At 36.8% G+C, this 25589-nt stretch overlaps 1 protein-coding gene across 3 annotated transcripts; it reads right to left on the bottom strand.

Annotated features, from left to right (window-relative positions):
* Positions 1-46: 46 nt before the first annotated feature.
* On the bottom strand, positions 47-25502 carry NBN (nibrin). 3 transcript variants are annotated; one of them, XR_011807426.1, is made up of 17 exons: positions 25038-25502; positions 23520-23653; positions 22809-22954; positions 21151-21310; positions 19521-19624; positions 16085-16202; positions 15620-15810; positions 14551-14651; positions 12524-12662; positions 11813-12076; positions 11096-11525; positions 9108-9182; positions 8042-8200; positions 6918-7031; positions 5603-5652; positions 2789-2937; positions 47-1110 (listed from the first exon to the last, which is right to left on the bottom strand). XR_011807426.1 is itself a non-coding variant. In XM_038174557.2 (16 exons), exons 1-16 carry the CDS (start codon positions 25066-25068, stop codon positions 2907-2909), a joined length of 2247 nt encoding a protein of 748 aa, XP_038030485.2. In that variant the 5' UTR covers positions 25069-25502; the 3' UTR covers positions 2739-2906. The 3 variants fall into 3 exon arrangements, 2 of the variants coding, with proteins under 2 accessions (XP_038030485.2, XP_071890575.1); XM_038174557.2 differs by lacking the exon at positions 47-1110 and having other exon boundaries at positions 2739-2937; XM_072034474.1 differs by lacking the exons at positions 47-1110; positions 25038-25502 and adding an exon at positions 24851-24939 and having other exon boundaries at positions 2739-2937.
* Positions 25503-25589: the final 87 nt, after the last annotated feature.

The following is a 25589-nucleotide window of genomic DNA, read 5'->3' as shown; positions in this document are numbered from 1 at the left end:
GCCTCAATGTTTGTTACACAGAAATACAAGAAACAAGATCTGCAGATAAAGCTTCTGCTTAGATTTATTTTTAGATAAAGAACAGCCTTTTGTCAAAAAGATGTGGGTGTACTTGCACACTGTGGTTTGAAGTAGATTAGAGAAACCTTAGATGTCTGAGTTACTGAACTTTTGTTTTAATCTTCTAAAGAAAGTCAACACCATACAACTTCCTTAAGCAGTGCGGTGAGCTGACTGTTGAAACCACGGGGCACACAAATACAAAGCAGGCAGCAGCAACTCTGAACTGCAGACTACTCAGTAAATGTGTAGTGTTCAGAAGTCACTCTGTACATAGATGTCATGCAGGGAAATAAAGGAAATGTGTGCAAGGGAAGGACCTCTCCAAGGAGAGACCAGCAGCCGCTAGGGAGCAGTAGCTTCTAATGTCAAGGGAAGAAATGAGGAATAGTCCCATGACTGCCTTCCCAGTACAAAAGCAGTTTCACAGCTGTCTGTGAAAGACTGAAAGAAACTGGATGTTGGAAATGTTGGCACAAAAGGAGACATTTCAAGATTTATGAAGACCCAGGTGCTCATGAAGTCATAGAATGGCTGGGGTTGGAAGGAACCTCAAAGACCACTTAGTTCCACCCTCCCTGCCATGGGCAGGGATGCCACCCCCTAGTTCACCAGATGATGTCTGGGTCTGGTGGTCTTCTGTCACTAAATAACTGAAAATGAATATAAAAACTGCTGATTCATCTCTCTGGGGAATTGGATTTGAAGAGTATAATGTATGAGTGGTCACAGGTATGCCCCGGGGTGGTTTGAACTCCAGCAAAATACAATGCAAATTGCAAAGGTCTTAGTTTTTACAGGGTCATGTACATCATATGTTTCAAGCATTTCTCAGATGAAATGTTCTGCCTTTTTTAAAAAAAAAAAAAAAAAAAAGATAGTAAATAATCATTCTGAAGGATCTTCTCCGTTGATATTCTGCTGAGCTCTTTGCTTGAGTTGAGTAACAACTATCAAAAATGTTATTCTCAGCAGTCTGCAATGGCTGTCTGTCGGAGCAGTGGGTTTTCACAGGAAAACACAGAGGTTCTGATGGTACAAAAACTCACCCTGAAAGTACAGCAAACAGCAGTAAGTACAGCTCCAGTCCTCCAGGAACTACCTCAACAGCTGAAGAACAGTCTTTATAAAGGTGGTGGGTGGACAGAAATTGACCCTATGGTGATAAACATCACAATACCAAAACCCCCTCATTGCTGAATCCAGAATTTGTTTACCTTTGTGATTTGTGTACCATTTTGGACATCCCTGACTAAGCAGCAAGACTGTCAAGAAAAGCCTGATGAAAGACTTTTTCTGAGGACAAAGTATTTTTTGTCTGGTACCATGTAAGCGGGTTGACTTCACGATAATTGCTGTCGACATGCAGAGATTTCAAGATTCTGTTCCTCAAATTGACACGACATAGTGGCTTCAAATAGCCCAGCTCACCTCGTCAAGATGGGATAATTAACATAATTTCCCATAGCAACGTCATTCAATTGGCTTCTCTGCCACTCCTAGATCTGGATTTTACAAGTTTTTATTCTTTTATTTGCAGAGTAAACTTCTCCCCCTGCCAGAGAACCAGTTTAAAGAAGGGGAGAAGAGCTCATCCAATCCTAAACATCAGGGAAAAGTCTCTACAAACAGAGTCTTGAAAAAAATGTCTTGATTAGTCAAGAAAACAAAACAATTAAGGAGTTATGACCAAGTTCATGGCAATGGTGGCCATGGCCATTGGATGTAAACGAACAGGACCTTGCATTTATCAGTTAGTCCTGGGTGGACATCCAATTCCCTGAACCACTAAGTTTAATTGTGTTTTTCTCTTTGGACTCCTGGAACCCACCAAATCCAGTCTGTCCCCCTCTCACTTGAGACTCAATGCAAATGAACACAAGTTACAGTGTTATGAGATGACATTATATCTAAACTTACACTTCAGGAGCACAGAAGGCTGCTTTTCATGTAATACTAAAGGAAAAGTACACAAACTCTCACAAGTTGATGACTGTCATCATGTAGCTTTTAGACTTTCGTAACACAAATTGTTCCTCAATAGCCATTTTCAAACACAGCTCTGTCCTTATTTGCAAAGGAAAGGAAATAAGCAGAAACTATACTTGCCTCTCTCCTTTCTCTAAAGGAAATACACTGCTTGTTGCTATTGCAAAATTTTTCTGCGTTTTTAAGACCATTTCTAGTCTAGCTGTAGGCTGTTCAAACAAATATTGGTGACTGACAATGGGACAAAACCCACTGAGTTTTAAAAACAAATATTTGTTCCAGTATCTGCCATCACATAGAATTGGTGGTTAGCTAGAAATAAATTTGTTACCAACTTCAAAAATGGGAAGAAGTTGGAGCTTATTAACATTAAATATTTATTGTCTATTCAGGCACAAATTCAAAGCTCAGTGTAGCTTATTAATGTCTTGTTTACGAAGTCTTCAAAAACTTCATAAAGTCCTCAAGAAAAAAGTCACTATATACAAAAATCTATTTAATTAACAATGCCTGTCTAAAAAGAAAAAAGCCTGGTGCTCACTTCCTTTTTTTTTTTTCTCCCCGTAATACTACTGACAAGAAACAGCCTGAAATGAAATCCTAAATAGATATGATATTTTACTGAGCACTGCTCTAAAGCAATTTTCAAGACTTTAACACGTGCTATCCATAAGCACCAAGCAATGAAAGAAACTTCTCTTTTTCTTTAATAAAAGCAAGATATACAAACAAGTCTTACTGTAACAAGGAACTTGAATCGCCATATGCAACTATGTATTACACGCTGTCATCAGCAAACATTTACAGAATAGGACAGTAAATTTTGCTAGAGAATCACTGTAACTTCAAGTGACAATTTATCTTCTCCTTTTCACGCTAGGATCATATCTGCAACAGAAAAGAAAATTCATCACAAATTACTATGGCTCCATGATATTCAAACATAAGCATGCTATGCAACTGATTTTATTATATATTTATAACAAGGGATTGGACAGCATTCATCAGTCCTTTCCCAGACTGCACCTCTGAGAACTACAGTTGATAAAATTTGACTGGATGATGCACAAGTTAGTACCTGTGCATGAACTAAAGAACCTTTACCAAAATAAGCCTTCACCGCCTTGCTAGCTACTTTAAACCTACTTCATGCATAAGAAAGCTTCTCCAAGCCTGTAATGTCTCAATGTAAGGTCCACTCGTCACCCTGCCTCCTCCACCCAAAAAAATAGGGGGGCACAGGGGCAAAGGGTACTGTATGTATACAACATTTGGCCACAACTCATTCACAGAAAACCTTTCTGTTGCCTCCTACTCCCACAAAGTAATTCCTTGCTTTATCTTCCCTTTCATACAGATTTGGATTGGTTTTTAGTTATTAATAACTATTTTTTAATCCAGAAAGTAGATATCAACATTACAGCAATACGCTTACAGTTTGCCTCTGCTTCATACTGTCATCCCTTGGCTTTCTCTCTCTCCATTTGTGCTTCACCTTCCCTAAATCCTATGTCACTTCTTTGAAATTCTGATGCGCTTTGTATTCATGCATGAATAACTTACGGACACAGCTGAATGATCAGGCAGTTTTACTTCCACTAAATCTGATCTCATTCATCGCTTTTTTTTTTTTGCTTAGGCAGGAAAATGTCCCAACTTGCGAGCCAAATTACATCACTACATAACTACAAAGGTATTAGAAGTTGCTGTCATGCAGCTCAGACTTCTGGCAAAAACGAAGTGGGTGATTTTTGAAAGCAATGCTTCATTATTTATTAACTGTTTGTTGAAAAGGACAAGCTGTTAAAGCAGTAAGGTTCTCTGAGTGGTTTGTACACACGTTGATACACAGTATGATGTCTCTTTGATTTGGACTAAAACATGCTTCTTTACCATATGCATTTTTCTACTGTAATACACAATTTTTAGTGTTTGTCAAATTCATGGCAGGTCAGAAGTCACATAGTAGTCGCTGGTTTCTTTACATAAAAACAAAGAAAATAATGAAACCTTTGCTAACCAAAATGCAGTCCTTATGCTTGGTCTCACAGCATTTCTTTGATTTTATTGCTATAGCATTGTTACAAATCTGAGAAAGTAAAAAAAACATACAGTGCCTGTGGTCTGAAACATAAAGAGGGCTACAAGGATTCCACTACTGCAAGCGTATGTACAAAGGAACAAAATACCTCGCTGGGAATAGGGAATGAAGGGCTGTTACCAAGCATTATCCACTTATTTGCAGTCTTAACAGAGAGTATGATAGCTCCTTCCCTTCCTCCTCCATCTCTGTATGTACTGAATTAGCAGTACTTGAAGGTACAGCTTTTCTTTCCAACTCATCTTTACCTTGGAGCATGACTGCTTCTAATTTCATCTTCAAATGCAATTTTCATGGGAAATTGCAGCTGCTAACATTAGCATCACATCAAGTAGTTTTAGTCAGGATTAAGGACAGAATTAGAAGTAGGTTATGATCTGCTGAACGTTAAACTATGTGTTTTAATATTTTTGACTATGGAAACTTCTATACGTATGAATACCCTAAATAAATCGGAGCTGAGGTCAGAATTTTTCTACGCACGAATGCATGTGAATTATTTAAGTTTCCGCTGCTGTGTTTTGAAAGTCTGGAATTAATCAAGATATTTTGGACCACTTAATCTTCTAGCAGAGCAATCAAGCTGCACCATAACTTTTTATAAATATCTTCATAATTGTTATGCATTTAAAAGCTGCATTGCAGACTTAAATCTGGATAAAGCGGCAAACTTGGCCTAGAAATTCTCTTCTTTTTATTGAAAGTAGTTAAAAAACATTGAAACAGGATTATGGTTGGAAGTAACTGGACAAGAAATCAACTGAATAAGATGGTTTTCCCTGCTCTTTCAAAAGAGAGATGACAGAAAAGTGGTAAGACAACTGAAGTAAGAGTTAATAAAACTACTGAAACACTTTAGAGGCAAATGTAATGAAATATGACAAAAATCATAGAAAACATGGCCTTTAATTTTTAAATTGCATGAGTCGTTACCTCAAAGACCAAAAAAGAAAGTCCTGCCAATCACTTTGTTTCACAGAACTAGCATTCTGTTGCTTTAGCTCCCTCAACACCAGGATATGCAAGTGCCATGGCCAGTATGAAAGAGGTTGCAAACTCCAGAGCTTTTCCTTAGGAATTCAGATGACTGACTTCAATGTAACATCAAACCACTCCCTCGTGCTAGCAAACCCTAATGGCACAGAGCCTGACCCTGGAAATCTCTTCCAGCCTTTGTGAACAAACTGGCTTATGCATGAGACAGGAAAGAGCAACATTTCTGTTTGAGAATGTTCTTATTAAAAAACTTATAGCAGGTCTGAACAAAACTGGAAGCTTAAGGCATAAAAAAAATCCTTATGAAAGTCACATTGGGTACATTCCAGACATGGAAATACATGAAATCTTGATAATAATAGTCTAAAAAGTAGTCTTTTGCAAAACTGGTATTTGTCTAAAAAAGATGTGATGCAAAATAAATACCTTTTGTAAATATGAACATAAAACTCTTACCTAAAGAGATCATCAGCAAGTGATTCTTCTCTTGCACGTCGATTCTGTTCCTGACAAAATAAGATTTTTCAGTATTTGATGTTAGGGATGAAGGTAATGAACAGTGTGGAAGAACAACATATTCCTTCACTAATAAAATTTTTCCCTAAAACGTAAGTTTTCTCCAAATACTTGGAATCAATGTATGTTCCTGTTGGATAATGTATTTCACTGGTCAACTTTGGCTACTTGGCTACTTCTCCTAATGGATTAGTATTTTCATATATTATTATTCTCCTAATTATTGTTCTATGAAGAAAGGCTGAGAGAGCTGGGGCTGCTCAGCCTGAAGAAGAGAAGACTCTAGGATGACCTTATTGCAGCATTTCAGTAACTAAAGGGGGCTTATTAAGAAGATGGAGAGCAACTCTTTGCACAGTCTGCTAATGACAGGACAAGGGGGAATATTTTTAAACTAAAAGAGGGGGGTTTTATATTAAAGGTTAGGAGGACATTCTTCACCCAGAGGGTGCTGAGCCATTCTATGATCAGTTTGTACAAGTTTTAAGTTTTTTGTCAAGAGTTTTGTTTGTGTGTAAGTATTATATAAATAGTGAAAATTTTGTATGATTGCTGGTGTATAAAGAGATTTTAACTGGCATTACCTACACTCAGGGACAAAAAAGGAGTTAATTAAAAAGTGTTGACAAAACCGCATCAGGCTGTGGAAACAAAATACAGCTCATCAGCAAATATTTTTAATGAAAATACTGGAAAAGTGCAATGGAACTGCTACAATAAAATATAAAACTTTTACATAAGAAGGGGAAGGTTTTCATAATAGAAAAAGGCATAAAAATTCTCTCCCAGTATACCACAAGAGAATTTTACTCAAGTATTTTCTGTTCTGCCCAAGAGAACAGAATATCAACTGCACTGTATAACGATTTGAAAAGGGGTTATATATAAGTTCTTCCTACCTGTGTCACATTTGTAAAAGTCACAAGTTTTCATAATGCTTATTTTGATTATTAAAAACAAAAGAAGATCACTCTCTTTAAGGTTACTGATTTTGCTTTAAATCATTATTACTGATTATTTGATTTTGAAATGTAAACTGAATTCAAATAATCAGGAAAAAAAGAGAGCCTTATCACTGACCTCTGGCTTTCAGTAACTTTTCTAATGCATGTGTTCCTATAAGCATGCGCAATAGCTAATTGGAAGAGGTTTTATTTCAAAACTAAAATTCTGAATTATTTCAGAAATGACCACAGGTTGTTATATTTGTTATGTAAGGTTTGGTATTGGTCTTCTTGGAAAAAAAAGTCCTTACCTCCAATTCTTCTCTTAACCAGTCTTCTAGCTCTGAACTCTTTCTAGCATGGTGAGCAACCAAATCTGATCCTCCAATAATGTATGGAAGTTGTCCTGCCCCTGGATAAGTGACCTATTAGACAATACATTCTTACAGTTAAAATACAAGACAAGCACAATGCAAGAAAAAGGTCTTTTTAAAATAATTCATATATCAGGGATGAAAGTCAGTCTTTCTTTGAATAACAATTATCAGATGATATTTAAATTAGACTGAAGAGAAAAAAGTATTTATAGAAAGCTATTAAGTCCCTCGTTTTACCAAAGAAACAAAAAAAAGGTGAGGAGTTTTATATGCTAAATAAATGCAACAGTACATTAAATGAAGTTTGAAAATGTTACAAACTGATCTTTACTGATAGATTCTATTTTACTTCAAAATGCATGAACATCTATTACAGAAAGGTGGAAAAGAACATTTTAAATTTGGGGTAGGATTCTACCTAAAATGACTGCACACTCCCAGAAAGCTGGAAGTTGCATTATCTGACTAATGTTCTCTATATTATACTGAAATGCACTTCTAGTAATCTTATACCACATATGTTTTTGTTTGTTTATTTTTTAATGTGAGTTGAAGTGGTACATTTACACTGAACACTATGGATTTTCTTAAATTATCCTCAGGACCCAAGCAAGCTATAATCTCACTTTTTTAAGATAATAATTTTAGTTTCATTTTGAAATCCAAATTTTATTACATAAAATTCAAGATCCAGAATCAGCATATGATCTTTACAGATCTTTGGAGAGGTTGAAATACGAGTTTTTGGAAGCATAATGTGAAGTTACACTTTTACTGAGATTAAAATAGGCATCACTAATGACATATTCCAACCAGCAACTTGGAATAAGAGACTACAAGTATCTAAAGAATCTGGTATGAGGTAAGCCTTTCTCAGCCTGCTGTACTTTGGTCAGTTAGAAAAATATTTGCAAACAACACAGCAAAATACTGGAATTGTTTCTTTCTCTAGTTACTATTAATGTAGAAATATATTATGAAATATATTAAAAAAATACTAAGGAAATACTTTGAAATATTTTAAACAGTGCCATCTTGTGACCATTTGAAATACATACCTTTTTGAACTTTTTGAAATTTTTCTGTCCCCTGCAGCTGGTATTGCCAATAAGCTGACTGTTCTGTCTTGGATGGCTGACAACCAAAGATCTAAACTCAGTCAACAGAAGCCTGCTAGGAAGACTGCTGGAGTCATCTTCAATTTTGTTGTGGTCCTTCTGAGGGAAGAAAAAGGATGGAGCACTTCAAGTAACAGGCGTATAAACAGGCATAGAGGACACTTAATGGTGTAAACTTCAGAGAAAGAAATCATAGTGAGCGCAGCTGAGGGCCAGATTAACTATCTTCAGGGACAGCTCCCGCCCTGACAAAGTACCACTATTTTATACTGAAGTGCAAACTAGAAGTGTCTTAATCTGAGCTGACCCTGCACTCTGGTACACCTGCATAGCGCTCCCTCTTGGTTTGTATTGTTTACGCAGTGTTTGTTCGTGCAAAGAACATTTATCCTGTTCCTTCTGAACTGGCTACACTCTCCTTCCCCTATTCAGAAGCATTCCATTTCAGTTTTATTTAGCCTTGTCTCCTTCTCTCTGCCTCTCTGCCATTCCCAGCTATTCTCTCCTCCTTCCTTAATCCATCATCCCTTAGCCATCTCACCTGTAACTAAGAGTTAGTATGATATTTACTATTAATCGGTGTATGTTACATCTATTTTCCCCATAGTCCATCTTTTCCATTCTAGGTGTAATCTCCTTACAGCAGCTGAAGAGATCGCACTCTTATCCGGTCTTTAAGTACTTACCTAACAAAAACATCAGCACTGGTATTAGCCACACTGCAGAGTTAATACAATTACATTAGGTTTCTGCAGTCTCAGTCACCTTAAGTGTCCATACAAGATAGCTTTACACAAACACGTAGCTGAACTACAGTTCTGTCTTTATACAGTCAAGAAGCTGGACTGCACTACTGAAATTTACACGTGATTATTTTAAGGAGATCTATTTTTACACTTTCTTTACCCCGAAATATGATTTGCAAATATTACGTCCTTAAAAGCAAAATTTTGGTGCACTTTCTTAATGATTCTCAAGGTGTTCAAACTTCCAATTGGTTTCTTACCAAGACTGGAGGAGATTCTTGCTTGATCTCACTTTTCTTTTCTAGAGTTAGAACTGATCCAAGTTCATCTTCTCTCTGTTGATTAAAGATTGAAATTCAGTGAAAATTATGATGGCAACTACATTTCTGCTCTTTCCTGTGGAATAAGCATTTTTCAGATCAATACAAATACAGAGACAGAAAGTAAACTGACTGCACTATACATAAAATTTAAAATACTGTCTTGCAAACTCCAGTTACTCACTTACGCATTTTGCTCTTACAGCATTTAACACTGCCTATACTGTATACGAATTAGCTGGACAGTAAGCTTTAATAGAAGTATTTTTAAATAAAAGAAAAACGAGTTTTTTCTCTCTTATTCCCTTTTGTGTTCTTGATTTTTTTTTTACTAGCTACTTTGCTAGGGTTCTCAATATTGTTGTCCTCTACAAATCTGTATTTTTTTTTCAATAAAGTGGCTACTGTTAACTCAAAATCCATTGTTTTCTTAAAAAATTGCCTTAGTCTCACAAACAGAGAAATAATCAAGAAAACTCATTACAAGCTACTCTATGACTGAAGTATGCATCTGCTCCTTTCCTCTTTAGTCTCTGTCTAGTCTAACTGGTTTCTGCTCTTTACGGCAGAATAAGCATGTTCAAAATCAATATAAATATTTAGACAGGAAAGAAAATGATCTGCAACATATGTTTAAAATTAACATGTTTTTTAGATGAAAGTTACAGTTTGCAGGGTACATCAATTTACAAACTGGTAAATGAATATGAAATCAGAATATTTAAGCTATGATAAAGCTGTATAAATCTAAAGCCAAAGATTTTGAAGCTTCAGGAATTGAAGTTTGGCATCTGGTTACAGCGTATTAGTATATGCAAAATTTTGCTTCCTAGCTCTTGGCTTTTTTTCAAGTGGTATGTTTTCAAGACTTCTGAACAACTCTCTAAAGTGGATGCTTCACTAGATAGCAATGTTAGCTAATAAAGTTACAGTGTCTGCCCAACAAAGTCAAACTTAACAGAGATTGCATATAAAAGAATATATTAAAAAAAATCCTCTCAGAAATAGTATTTTACTAAGAAAGAATTCCTTCACCAAGACCTACCACCACACACATGTATGTTTGACCAAGAACTATCAGTTTAACCCTGTGTTAGCTCTAATCAAATAAACCAATGTACTGAAATAAAGGCTATGATTATTTAAAAATTAAAGTTCTTTACTGATCTTGGAGGTTTCTGAATATTAAAAACAAACAAACAAAAAAAACACATTTTAAAAAATAAAAAGCCCTCTTCTTTCACAATAGGTACAAGTGTTTCACATCCTGATGATTTTCTTCCATTTGGACAAGAAACTTTTTATTTTAGTTTAATATTAGGAATTTAATTTTTCACCAAAGTCCTTTTTTAATTCCAAGTGAAATTCAGCCCATCCATACCTGACCAGACATTCTGTCTATGCAGTTTAATGGTACTATTTATTTATCTTTGAATGGACATTAGTGATTTGAATTGCCTCATACACAAACTTTGAAGATCTTCCACATGACATATCTAGATTCTGACTTGAAAGATCTTGAACACTACTCTGGGTATTCAATGGAAGAGGTCACCCTAAGGTTTCTTTAGGAAATTCATTACATAAATGTAATTGAATATTATTTTAGCATATATATATGAGCATTTCAATGACACAACAACGTACAATATTAGAAGTTATTCTTGGACCATGGTGAAATTCTGCTGTCCTACTTGCACTATTTCAAAAATAAAGAGAAGAAAAATGTCAGAATAGAGGCAGTTTTCAATTCACAAAGAAACAATGCTGTGAAAGAACAAAGAACACAAACAAAAAAACCCCAAACATTTAAATAGGTGTAACACTGCAATGTATGAGCAACTTTCTTCATTCTTAAAGAAGCTACTGCATCCCTCAAATACATTTGTGAACTTCGAGACCAGACACCTAAGAAGAACATAACTTACCAACGTTTCATTGTTCTCTTTTTGCTTTGCATTTACTTCTTCAATCCTGCTTCCTTTGGCTTCCAGACATCTTTTTTTTCGTATATTGCCTTGAGATTCCTGGTCTTGATTTGCCGTTTGCTTTTTCCAGTCTAGGTCTCTGCTTTCAAACACAATTTCTAGTGTCTCTGTATTTTCAGGTAGATCATCTAACTCCTTTCTTTTCTTTGGTGCAGGATTTTCACTACGAGTAATTTTAGTGTCAGTTTTATCACTTCCTAGTTCGTTACTTTCCTTTGTAAGCTGGATGTTATTTTCCTTTTGATGCTGTTCCTCACTGTTCCACACCGATGAAGCTGTGGATTCAATGCACTTGGAAACAGGCGATGACCTTTCCTCCAGTTTTGCTAGTTTGGGTACAGATGTTTCTCCTCCTTCTTCGTCTCTTTCTCTTAACCATAAAGTAATGAAAAATGAAGAAATTACAAAAACATCTTTGAATATGATTAGCTGCATCAGCAATACAACAGCTTCCTGGGGTTTCAACGACAGCATTGTGAAATTTGGATGTAAATACCCTTGAGAAATGGCTTTCTCTTTTCAGAAGCTGATATAAAAATTACCTTTTTATTAGCTTCCTTTTGAATAACATGTACATCGATGGAGCTAAAAAAAATTTTCCAGAAACAGCATTATCTTAAAAATAAGGGACATAATGTCAAGAACATTTCAACGTACCTCTTCCTGGCTACTTGGAAGTAATTTGTAATCGAGTTAGACTGCTGACACGGAGTGGACTCTCTAGGTTTACTGACTTCTGAAATTTTAGATGGAGAGGGTGGATGACTTTTTTGACTAAACGCAGATGTTCTATTCACTCTAGATATCAGTGTTCCTGCATTCACATTGCCACTTGTGCTAGGGTTCTCCTTCACAGGGGGTACATCCTGGAAAGCTACTTCTTCTCTTCTGTTCGTCTTGGAAGTCTTCTCTATCTCCATACTATAGCCAAGAGAAAAAAAATATTAGGTGAACACACAAGAAATTACCAAGGAGATACACTGTTGTAGAATATCACTTTTAAAAAGCTGACCTGTACTTCAACGTACTTATAAACAATGTAGGTGTGCTAACAACTGAAACTGTAAAATCTGCTACAATAAATATGTTATCATAACCATAAAATGGCTTAAAAACTTGAATACAGTTAAGATAGTCAATCAGATATGCAATAACTACATTTGTATCTAAAAAGAGTCACAGGTCCTGTGACATATTGCTATCTACCACTAAGCAGAAATTAGATTACTGCAGACATCCGACAGCAATTTGTTAAGCGCAGTTTCAAATCCTGTATTTCTTTGTCCATTGCAATGATGCAGTTCCTCTGCCACAAGAGTACTTTATTTGTAACTAGTAGCTTAGAAACTATTTCAATGTATACTTTACCGTGGCTGCTCTTCTATTTCTGTATCAGCTACATATAATGTACTGGTATCTGCAGCAGTTGGCATTATGGTTTCATCCACAGCCAAACTCTGAGAAATGGCTGGCCCTATTCCTGATACAGCAGTACTTCTAGTTAGAGCTGCAAGATCAACATAAGAGAAGAATTAAAAGGTTAGTAACCAGTCTGCTTCTCTATGCATGTATTATCACCCTACCACCACTAGTAATTGATTGGGTGAGATTTTTGTAAAATGGTATTAATGCAATTAATAGTAATTTAAAATACTATTATGTAATAGTATTTTTAAAATAGTATTTTATTATTTTATAATAGTATTACTATTAATAATAGTAATTTAAAAACAAATCAAAACATAACCACCAAACAAAAAACAACCTGGAGGAACCAGGCTCTAAATGACCAAATTCTGGGATTGTTTTAGTTAAACATCCTGCTGAATTAAGTTATGGAATTTTGCTTAAATAAAAGTGAAGCACCATGGGAAGTTACTTATTAATATGGTCATAATGTAATTTATGGATCGTGTAATATATATGCAAAACTGTCAGAGCACAAAATCCACGATCCGTTTGCATTTAGTGTTTTACCATGACCTGTTAAGTTGGGGTCATTATACTACAGATTACCCCTAATAATACAAAACCATCATTCTAAAAAAAATCTTAGAATAAATGCCTCCTATGGCCAAAGTCTCACAATCCCTATAGTGAGGGCACTGCCTTACATATAGTTTGCTGCTCTGTCTAGTCACTTTATTAATGTCACTTTATTGTCACTTTATTTATTAAAGCACAGAATTAATGCTCTACAGAACAGAAAGAACATACACAAATCTCTACTGTTTGCCTTTTCACTTCTCTTTGTCTTACAGATCATCTTCTCTAAGTCAAAGGCTACTAAGGCAATTTTAACATATAAGTCTCATAGAATCTATGACAGCATTATCCTTTCAGACAACCCATTCTTTATACATTCATTTATTCATTTTTTTTTCTTTCCACTGTAACCTACAGAGGAACAACCAACCTACAGAGACACCCACGTCTCCTTGAGCTACCGCATCTGACATGATCTTACATGATTACTGCAACTTATACGTGCAAGATAACAGTATCTCGCTATTTATTTTTGAGACAAGATTGGAGGAAAAAGTCTTGCTTACAATCCCTTTGATTTGCAACACATACATGGAAGTTTTTGATAATCTCCAAACACCAGGACTGATTCCCTCTTGACAAATAAATTGCAAACATAACTATCTTAAAAGACCGATGTACTATCTTTCAATGTAAATTAATAAGGCAATTTAATTTTTATCTAATTGAGTTATTCTGACAGGAAAACAAGAGTCAGCATTCCTAATTTATTCAGCTGTCTACAGGGTTAATATCTTTAAATTTAACCTGAGAGTCTATCTTTATTGCTGTTATATTAGCAAATACAAGTTACATTTCAAGACAAATCATGGAATGTCCAACACCAAACTATTACTTTAGCATATGTGGCAATGCTGTCTCATTGGTTACTTTATGATTAAGTTTGATTTTGAAGTGGTAGTGTGTGGGGAGAGTTCCCCTAAGGCAAATTCTTTTGTGTGCAAAGAAAGCAAGCCTTTACTTGATTAAGTTGGTTCTTATTCTCTCCAGTTTTTAAAGTTCATCTATTATCTATGAAAAGACCAGGGTAGTCTTTTCATACAAGATAGAATAGGTTGGAATTCAGAACTACTATACAGATATTGATTTAGCAGCCACTAAAACCATGAACTTCAAGACTGTTTATAAACTCATTTCCTTTAAACTGATTCTGTTTTTTACACTAACTTTAGATCTGTTACTCTTTTATTACATTTATATGTCAGTTTTCAATGCAGTTTACTGGAAAACATTTTAAAAATTACCTTTTCAAACCTGCATACAATTTTCAGCGTCATTCTATTTAAAAACAAACAAAAAAACCAGCCTCTTTATTGCTGTTAAATTATTACTACCCTTCTTCCAATTACCTTTGTTACCAGGCTGGTTTTTAGGGTTGCAGAATGTTTCTGTAGATCTGAAGATAACCGCCAATCCGATTTCTGCTTCGGGAATAGCCCTGAGATCATTACTGTTAACACAAAAATAAAACCAACACAAATAGTTTGAAGAAAAACAAACAAGAAAGAGAGTAAGAAAGTCTTTCAATACAGTTTCAAAGATGAAGAGGCAAATGAGCAGAGATATGTCAAGGTACAAAAAAATTCAGTCCACATTACTATTTTCCACGATATGGCAAGTCAACATAACTATCCATTATCATAGATATGTCCAGGACATACACACCTCCATGTTTCCTGCTTCCGTAGCTCCTGTCTAGTTCCAGTAACATGGCTAAGGCATCTCCCCACCTGATCACTGGGAATTTAACTGACTGTGGTGTACCTCTAGTGTATATGAATGGAAAAGTGACTTCAAAGACTTAAGTCGCTCCTTTTACAGGAGATATCAGCACACACACCTCTGCTGTACTGCAGCCATGAAAGCAACAGGAATGCCGTTGTTTTCTTTGTTTAGCAATGGAATTCGTGGGGACTAGGCTTAACTAGTAGGTTAAGGGTTGGGATTGTGTTTTTTTACAATGCTATAATGACCAGTGTTATACAGAACACAAGCTGCTTTTCACAAACATTATATGCAAGTAGTTAGACAGCAATGAGACGTATGATCTCAAAGTGCTATTTCACGTTTTCCTTGAAATAAGTATGATTTAAAAAAAAAAGATTATCTATCCTGTTTTTAAAATATTAACTTATTTTAAATAGAAGAAAGAGCTCTTACTTTCTGTAACTTCAAATCAATTCAGTAACAATGAGTTAAAGAAAGAACCCCTCCAAAAACCTCAAATCCTCAGAGCCGCCAAGTGCTCTATTTCCTATTTCAAGAAATTTTACTTGCTGTGCTGTTTACTTAAAACAATTAAGAAAATGTCCTCATCCTAAACATCCTACTGCTTCAGTATGTATGCAAATATCATGACTAAATCAGTGCAGAAATCCTGAAATTACCCTACCACTGTACAAGACAACAATGTTTCACCTTTGCAAGACATTCAGAATGGAATCAGTCCAGTTTCTCATAGACTCGGATCCTAGGATCTGGGAGTTTGTCAACCCCACATCAACAACACAAACTTCAGGAGAAACCAGTGAAGAAATTTCTTTTCTTCCCTCCGCCATCAATTTTGCTTCGCCTCCTCCAAGAATGACAGCCGGACCCAGTTTCTTGTACTAAGAAAAAAATGAAAATAAAAATATCTTAAAATAAGTAGGTTAACATACTTCTAAATACAAGCACAATACTTATCATTCATAGATTAATGAAGAAGTGATGGGTACTGTTTCTGCCCCTGTATTTCATCTTGCTTAGGCCGCTGTCTTGTAAAATGATAAACCTATTGAAATCTTTCTCTCCTGATGAACCGAGAATGAGTATGAATTCAGAGAGGACAGAATATGTGCTTAGCTGCCCCTGTAACACCTTTGCAGGGTAAAACTCAATTACCTGCTTTGCAGTTAGAAATACAAAAGTTTTTCCAAAGAATATTCTTTTCCTTTCTTGATGCTCTGATAAATCCAGGTTTTCAGTACCAATGGAAGGCTCATCAACTGGAGGATAAAAGCTGCAAGAACAGAAGATTAAAGTTACAAAATTTAGAGTTACGTGTCAGTACTGATTGATAGTCCTTCCTACTGTAAGGAAAAGCTCTGAGTTTAAACAGAAACAAAGCAGTGCAGTGTTTTAAGTATTTATATAAATATTTCTTCAAGAGATAAGAGGAAGAAGAACCTCTCACTTCTCAGTATCTAAGCTTAGACCATGACTTTCTACCACAGTAAGTAAAAGAACAACACTTTTATGAGTTGTTTTTAGTCAGCCTAAAAACATTCCTATTTAACTTTAAAATAGGAATATTTTAAACATCCACTCTCCAGACCTCTACACTCTCCACTAACTACGCTGACAAACAAGACTGCAATCTCATTACCTTAACAGGGGACTTCATACTGAAACAGACATCTTGCTTGCTCTATCCTTCACGTTGGGACAGCCACCCCAGTTCCCTTGTATTGGATCACGAAATTGCACTCTGCTACACTAGATGACAGCCTACTAATCTGACAGAAAGTAAGTACACTTTTCTTGGTGGTGGCACTGAGAACTGAACTGATTCACTCTGCAGCTTCTCAAACTTTTTTGTCTGAAAATAACCAGAAGTCCTGTTGGGGAACAGATTAGGTAGAAGTAAAACCCTAATTTTAAATTCTAATTTTTGTGTCCTGTGATCTCAGCTTCAGTTAACAGCAGCACGGACACATCAGAAGAAGCCTCTAAAACAACCATTTTACTGGTAAGTTCACAACAGTGTTTATCAACTCTTGGAGCCACACATTCACTCCTGCAGCAGACCTGACAGGTGAAGGCATGTGCTGGAAAGGAGGTGAGAAAAAAGATGCTGAAATGCCAAAAACTGGTTTAACAACCCAAGAAATTACATATATATATGTATTCATACATACAGATGTAGTTTGTTTTTTTTTTTCCCCTTACTTATGCGGAGATTAGCAGGTTCTAAGCACGAAACGAACGCCACAAAATGCTGGTATATTAAAGTTCCTGTAAAAATTTATGCATTTATTATATAAGTAATTTCACCATCTGTAAACATAAAAACACTCTCCTTGGATACTGACAGTATTCACATAGGTAAAGCTGAACACAAGAATAAGCCCATGTTCAAATATGTAATTAAATGATGATAGGCTAGAGTGTACTAAAATAATTACAGTCAATTCTAAACCATCTTTGTTCTTTCATGTTCTTCCCAATCATTTCCTAAAGCTTGATGGACACAACTGACTAACATGAAATTCAGGTTCCAAAAAAGTATTTGACAAATGTCAGTGACTGTTCAAGTTTTGTTTACAGAAATATTGTTCAATTACTTCATTTGAAGGTGAAATAGATAAGATAAATTCCACTAATGTGAAGAAACAGGGCACCTCAGATTTTAGTTACCAGGCCAGAGGGCTTCAGATACTGAGTCCCAAAAAGATAGTTATTAACCTGGCGTAATACAGGCGAAAGTCATCTTTAAAAATCAAAGAATGAGTAAAAAGGGAGAAAGAGCAGTTCCATTACTTCATATTATTTCATATAGGGCTGTACTTATACAGTCATCAGTGAACTCTTCAGGCATTTCTTTCCTTCCACAGGTTATCAGAGATTACCAGAAGACTGGGGTAATACAGTGTTATAATAATAAAACAATAAAAGGCCTCAAATAAGAAGCCACACTGATAATGTGAACTGCAGGTTTGCAATTCTGTGAAGTCTTGATATAAACCAAAAAGAGTTTTAATGCGTCTGAACTTTACAATTTCCCCAACACTAGGATTTTTAGGGGGATTAGGGGGAATCAATTCTACAGTAATAATCAATGTTCAATTGTCACTCTGCATCATCACACTAATATGCCTTTCATATTTTAGATCCAAGCTATTACTGCCCCAAGTTGTTCAGCGTCACATGGATGTACCAGCTCTAGTTACGCTGCATGATGCAGATATTCCCTATGAAAGTTCAAAGCATTTTTAGAAAACTGAATACAAACAGCTGCTACGTAAATTTTGAGTATTTTGAGTATCTTCCCACAAGCTACATCTTAAAAGATCACCTATTTAAAATATTGTAATTATTTTAAATATAGATCTCACCAGCTGCCTCATTTAGCTTGACACAGAACTCTCTCTTTGAAAGCTAAATAAGGGATACTTTGCTAGCGTCGATGACATTTAATGAGCTCAACTCCTCCAGGGGTCTTAACAGTTAACAAAAACATTAAAAAAAGGGGAAACGTATTCATTAGATTCTATTTTACAGAGCATTTAACAGCTCTATTTTATTGTCATTTCTCTATTAAAAAACTGGACAAAATGCACCCTGGTGCCAAGAGCCCCAACCACTATTTGGTACTCTAACAGACAGTAACAGCAGCCTTACAGCATGGTGACATCACATCAAGCAAATTTCAGACTGCACATCCAATTGCTTCCTTTCTATGGTTTCTAGTATCTGTACTGTTTAGATCTGCCAAAAAATCTCGTTCAATTTTCCTGACAGGATTCTCAACAATTTCTGTTTAGTTTTCTCCCATGCTTGTAGAACAATGTAGAAGTATAAATAGATGGAAAAGTTGTAATTCATGAAGTTTTCCCCCTTTCTTTTGTAGCTGAAGACCACTTCATGTCACTCTAAGATGACCTACTTGATCTATTCCATAAACCTTTGCAAATGTAAAATGGTATCTTGAAACTCAAGAGTTTGCTCCAGGTGGGCACCTGCATTGTTCTAACATTGGAACGGGCTACCCAGGGAGGTGGTAGAGTCCCCATCCCTAAAGCTATTTAAGGGACAAGTGAACATGGCACTGAGGGACACAGTTTAGTGATACAACTTGGCAGGTCAGGTTGGTGGTTGGATCTGACGATCTTGAATGTCTTTTCCAACCTAAATGTTTCTATGAATAAACTCAAAAACTAACCATGTACTGGGAAAATACATTTTCATAATGAAGTGAGGTTGATATCGTTTATACAAATCTAATTTTCTTCATTTTAATATATCAACTCCCAAAAGAGTTTTGACGTTGCATCAAACATATCATCATAAAGATTGCTATACCAACCTCTGAAAACAAGTTATCTAGAGCTAGTAACATCTCTAAATGTATTATCAATTTCAAGAGATCATTTTATAGCTCTAGGGATGAGAGCAAGAAAATTGCCTGAAGATTAAAATGTGTTTCATGTTAGGCATTCTTCTACAAATAAACTTATGTAAGTCACGTATTCTGTCAAGTCTGAACACAGATGTGCAGTTATGTGATAATCTAGCTTCCATAAATTTAATTCTGTGACATTTCAAACATGATACTTACCTTTCAGGAGTTGGCAACTGTTGCCTGGACTGAACAGCTTTGATTAATTCTTCAAAAAACCCTGGTTTTATAATTGGTCGTCCACAAATCAAGGCACATATAGTCTGAAAAGAAAGGAAAACATGTATTTAACATATGGAAAAAATACAGATAGAATATGGTCCAACTGACTTGAGCTTTGTAATATTTTAGATGTGGAAGACATCACACAAATACAACTGTACTTGATTTTACTATGGAAAAAAGGATAGTTTTACCTCTAACAGCACAGTTTTTAGTTGTTATCCTGACCAAAGTTAGGAAAATGTGTAAGGTAGCTGATGAAAATCAATGACAGTCTTCAAAAGAACTACAGCTCCAGGACACAAAGCAATGACACTGTTTTTGCCACTAAAAAGGCTTGTGCAAGCCTCGAAAAATAATGCCTAAAAATCACAGACTGGCTAAATAAGCATTAATATTCAGTTTGTACAATTATATTGAATATAGTCACGTGGAAGTTAAAAAGGCTACAAATTCTTCCCATATAAAGCGTGCTTCTACTAAACTATCTGAAAGTTAACACAAAAATTGAAAAGGAAGACACTGACAAGGAAGATGAAATCTAATAAAAATTCCTTCCTTCATTTAAAAACGCTAAACGCCAGCAGAAATGAAAGAACAGCATACATAAAAATTTTACACTAGGCAAATACTTAGAATGGTAATTAAAAGAGTAAAATCTAAGCAAACACTGACTAGACAGATTTGTTTTACACAACTAGAACCATGTTACCTTTAGTGCTTCTATTAACTTGGATATGAAGTTCCATAGTTGAAAAGTAAATGGTTGTGCAGGTTCTCACCAAAAGAAAGTGATTTTTTGTTTTTTAACCATCCCAGTATTTCTCAGCAGCCTCAAGTAGGCTGATGCTAGTTTAGGTTAGCTCTGATCCAAATTACAGTGTGGATGCATGAAAAGCACAACTAGAACAGGAGAGGGAGCTGGAGGATAGTGGGAGGAGACTCAACACTAACATTTACTCAGGGATTGTGGAACTGAACCATAGAGAAACTTAACAGGGTAGTATATGAGAGAACTAGCAAAAACAATAACAACAACACAAAACAAAAACACAAAACAAACAACCATGCATACAAAAGAAACAACCTACCAAACAAAAAAGCCATCTTTTTTAACAATGGATTGGCTTTTCCACAAACATTATGGCAACACTACGAGGGAAAAAACAAACAAACAAAAGAACATTTTTCAAATACAACTTTTTCCCCCTTTCCATTTTTATTTCATTTTAAAATGGTATTTTGGCTTTTAAACTGAGAATAAAAGCTTCTCTATCAAAGCTTTCACCAAGGCTACCACAACTTATCTATCCATCCTTTTCCCACTCACTCCTTTATCTGAACAACTTTTTCAACTTTTTTCATTTTCTCTCCCTCCAACATGTATCTTTCAAAATTTGGAAAAGGAAGAGTTTACAGAGAAGAGAAGGAAGACTTTACAGAGAAAAAAATTATCTAGATAAAGCCAAACAAAGCTTCGCCACGATCTTGACCACATCTAGAATTTAAGTCACATTCATAGAAAAATTGCAAAGCAGTTCCATCAATATGCAAAAGCTCAACGTACCTTAACAGTAACTTTTACTGATGCCATTACAAGGTGAGTACACTCTTTCGTCCATTCATTCACTACAAGACCTCCCAGAAGCCGGATGGCTTGATTTAACTCCGTTTTCTGAGCAGCGTCTAAACATGAGGAGCAGACAACCAAAGACTCATACTCCACTCTGCAAAGAGCAAATCAAAGAGAATTGCTTTGGTAACTTTGGTAAAGCACTCTGACAAACAGAGCTGTCTTAACAATCACGTTTGTCTCACAGAGAACACTCAAAAACTAAGAAATAAATGACACTGTTAGTCCTTATATAGATCAATGACTGCTTTAAAATTTCCAGAAAAAAAACAAAAAACAACACATATATACTAGCTTTCACTCAGAAAAATTAACAACATTTTGATTTCATGTTTGAAATGTTTCTAAGGACTTTTTGGTCTCAAGAAGGAGCACAGACATCAATTAGAACCTGCTTCAAAAACACTTCGAGGTTTAAAATTGGGAAATACTAGAAGAAATTCAGTATGGGCTTTCAAATGCAAAATGTATGCTCAACAGAACAGTCCATGAACAGATTGGTATTTAAAAGACACAAGCTTTGTAGAATGCAAGCTCAGGTAACTTTTTTCTCATATTGCCCTTACACCTGACCACATGCCTAGTTATATTTGTAGATCATCCACATACACCTAGTTAAATCTGTGGATTGCCCACATAGCATATGCACACAGCATACCAAATCTGATGGCTTGACTTGGTTTAGTATACAAAGGAGAAAGAAATTTACATAACCTTTCTACTACAAAATTCACAATGCATCTGGTCCTATGACATAAACATAACTGACAAGTGGTGCAATAACTATCTAAAATATCCAGAATAATTTATTGTAACAAGTGGTGGAGGCTGTTTTTATTGGCTATTTGTCTGTTTTTAATGCCAAGTAATATCAGTAGCAGTGACAAAATTAAGAGTTAAGTTTAAGGAACAAAGCCAACGTCTGGTTACTTTAATGTTGGTTTTAGTGGTCATTCGAATTGGTTCTATCCACTTGTCACTTCACCTAAAGGAGCACTTTGTATGCTCACACAGATAGCACTGGCTACAACATTAAATTTGAAAAAAATGAGCAAGTTGTGTTCCCTAAAGAGAAGCATACATGTATATCACAGCAACGAGCATTCAATGGCTAGTGCTTCACAAAGCTCTCTCAGTTCTATTCTCATTACATTACAAACAGCTAACAAGGGCTTATCTGAACTGTGTCCCTCCTTTAAACTTTCCTGCCTCCTGTAGAACCATTTAGCTTTTAAAATTTTCTCAACTAAAATTTTGTTCTTTACTTAAGAAAGCCTGAAAGTACTTGCTGTACATGACACATCTTCTAAATGCCAATGCTAAACTATATATAGTTTTAATTCCTTAATTTATAATAATGAATCATTATTATAAAAATACGTATTCAATAAGGGTTTCAGAGCAGGTTGTGGAACACAAATATTATTCATCTCTTTTGCTTTCTAAAACCTTTTTAAACATTTAACATCATTTACATTTTTTTATTGTACTATTGCTTGCCAAGTTCTATGATGTGCTAAAATACTCTTTTTAAAAGCTGCATTTTTTTTTTTACTTAGTGTTTTATAATCAGTCTAAGTACTTCTTCTTACCTAAACTTGCTGTTAAAGACTCCAAAATTGACCCTGTCACCAGACTGCAAAAGCCTTGAAGATCCATTCATGTTTGATCCATTAACAAACGTACCATACTTGGAGGTGTCTCTTATAGTTAATGTAGGGACTGGGACAGACTGGCTCTGAAAACAAACATAAATAAGCCTTGACAGGTTATCAGAAACAGGTTATATAACAGAAATTCCATTTGATTGTCTTCAAATTTCTGTCCACAGAAATTGCAACATGTAAATGATAGTAAAATGCTGCCTGCTAATTCTCCTTGGAACATTTTTATTCTCCGCAGTCCCCTAATTAATGATGTGGAGTAAAACATGAACTCCAGAACCAAGCCTGCAATGATAAAACTGCAGCACTTTCCAGACCCATGACTTCTTTCTCTAAAGCTTGTCTATGCAATGAAATTTGATCACATAATTTTCCTACTGGGATTATTTTAATAAAAGTTCCCAATCTATTTTCACTCTAGGGTAAAAGGGAATGCCCAGATAGGAGCCTGCAACAGAAGTATTATGCCACCAAATCTCTCAACAGACAAGTACCCCAGAAAAAAAAAAAAAATAAATAAATAAATAATCAAGACTAAGGAAAGAAGGTGATCAATGGTTCTGCTCCAGCTGTATTGTCATGGTAAACTGAGCTATCAACACACTGTATTTTTAATACAGTAAAACGCTGGCAACTCACCTGGGTCGTTTCAGGATGACTCACTGTCAGAACTGCATGACTTCGACTGATAGATTGATCATCCTGAATTAAAATTGCACAGTTTCTGCGTCCAACAACATAATCTGTACCAACTAACAGCCGATATGGCTCCCCTGAAAATAAAAAAAGAGACAAAAAAAAAAAGCTTACAAAAAACTCCAAGGCACCCAAAATACTTAAGAATAATTCATTAATTTCTAACCCTTAAACTTGTCATACATCATTTAATAGGCTGCATACATCATTTAATAGGCTGATGAGAATCACACATGTAGTTTATGGACATCTGTTTCTTCCTCTCCCCTTTGCTACATCCATTATAAAAGGATACATTTCATGAAACACAAAGCAGTTACAGAAGTGGTGGCACACTTTATCAAAGACAATGTTTTCACTAATATGTTATTTCTTTTCACTTTCTTTACTGCCTCATAAAAGAAGTACACAGTACACAAATCTTGCAGGCACATAACTTATTTAATAACTTATTATCAGAATAAGATGCCTCCCTAACAAATGCTGGAAGATCTGCAAGGTAAACCAAATTGATATTTAGCATGTTCTGTCTCTGACTTATGCTTTGGTCATTCTTGGTATTTGTGAGCTAGATCACACAGCTGCCTAACAGTGCATGGCTTGACTGCATCCAAAAGGTGTAGGTCACCTACTAGCCTGTAGTGTACAAGCAGTTTTTATTCATGAAAATGAATGAATTAGAAACTAAACGCTACTTATCAACTGTGGACGAGTAACTTTCAAAATACAAACAGTGTAGAACCGATCACCCTGATTACAAAGCCAATACTAGCATTTTGACTCTTGCTCCAGAGTTTTCTAGGCAGTAAGAGATTAAACCCTGTTCAATGGGATTACATGCCGCGGCCACCAAGAAGTAAATCAAACATCCTGAAAGCACTCCTAAAGAATCAGGAAATAACGAGCAGTGGTGACACGAGTGGTCTTTATGAAAGAAAAACAGAAAGCATTTAAGTCAATAAAAAACTTTCATGTTATATGCTACCTCTCAGAGATTGATCAATACATCAAAGCTGCAGATAAGCTGAGGAAGAGAAGCAGAGTGACAAGACAGTTTCAAAACCCCACATGCAATAAGTAACACGAGCTTTGCTCCTTGAAACACATGAGCCAGGCATTGTTCCCGCAGGCAGAGCCCCCGGGTCTGCCTTCAGCCCCTCAGCTCGGCTCCCCGGGTGCCGCAGGGCCGCCTCGCTTCAGGGGCAGGAGCACACCGGGGGCCACCCGGCGGGCACAAAGCAGCTGCCCAACCCCACCACAGCGCCCGGCCCTACCCCACGGAACCGCAGCGGGCCTGCAGGGCTGAAGCGCAGAAGGAAGCCCCGCTGGGCACCGCAGCGGAGGCCCAAGGAGCGGCTCCCGGGGCTCTGAAGGGAACGCCCGGCTCCAGGCCCGCCCGGGACCCCTCGGGCTGCGGGGAGGAAGGGCGGGGGGGGGGGGCTGCAGCCGCCGTGCCCTCACCTGCTCCCGAGGCGGGCACCAGCTTCCACATCGCGGCGGGGGGCTGCTCTTCGATGAGGGGCTGGGAAGAAACCGGGACCGGGACCGGGACCGCCGCCCGCCGGCGGGCGGGGAGAGCGCCCTGCGATGGCGGCGGTAGCGGGCAGGCAGCGCAGCCCGGCCCGGCGCGCAGGCGTGGCGCTGAGGGGAGGCTCCGCAGCCCGGCCCCGCCGTGGAGGGTTCACGGATCCCGGCTTCTGCCCCTCAGGAAGCCGAGGCTGGGAGCGGCTGCCCCTGTTGGGCTGGAGAGGGGCGGCCGAGCCCGGGGCAGGGTGGAGGTGGGCGGCCGGGTGCGGGCGGTGAGGCCCGGGAGGAGCCCTGGGCGCCATGAGGGCCGCCGGCCCCCCTCCTGCCCTGCTGAAACGCGTTGGTGTGCCTAGCAGCGTCGTGTTTGGGAAGGGAAACGGTGAAATAAAGAAATACAGCTTTTAACTGAAACCTCAGCAACCTATACAGTTAAAAAAAATTAAAGCTTACCAGTTTTAAGTAACAAAAAAATCCTGGACTCATGGG

Source organism: Anas platyrhynchos, chromosome 2, assembly GCF_047663525.1.
Source record: "Anas platyrhynchos isolate ZD024472 breed Pekin duck chromosome 2, IASCAAS_PekinDuck_T2T, whole genome shotgun sequence".
Lineage (NCBI taxonomy): Eukaryota > Metazoa > Chordata > Aves > Anseriformes > Anatidae > Anas > Anas platyrhynchos.
This window is presented reverse-complemented; position numbering and strand designations above follow the sequence as displayed.

Bases quoted from the DNA above. Each gene is read 5' to 3' on its own strand.
- NBN (XM_038174557.2), bottom strand. From the start codon at position 25,068: ATGTGGAAGCTGGTGCCCGCCTCGGGAGCAG. The intron at 8,201-9,107 runs GTAAGAAACCAA...TTCTTCCCTCAG, and splicing joins AAGAATCTCCTCCAGTCTTG to AAGGACCACAACAAAATTGA. The intron at 7,032-8,041 runs GTATGTATTTCA...ATTGTCTAATAG, and splicing joins ATTTCAAAAAGTTCAAAAAG to GTCACTTATCCAGGGGCAGG.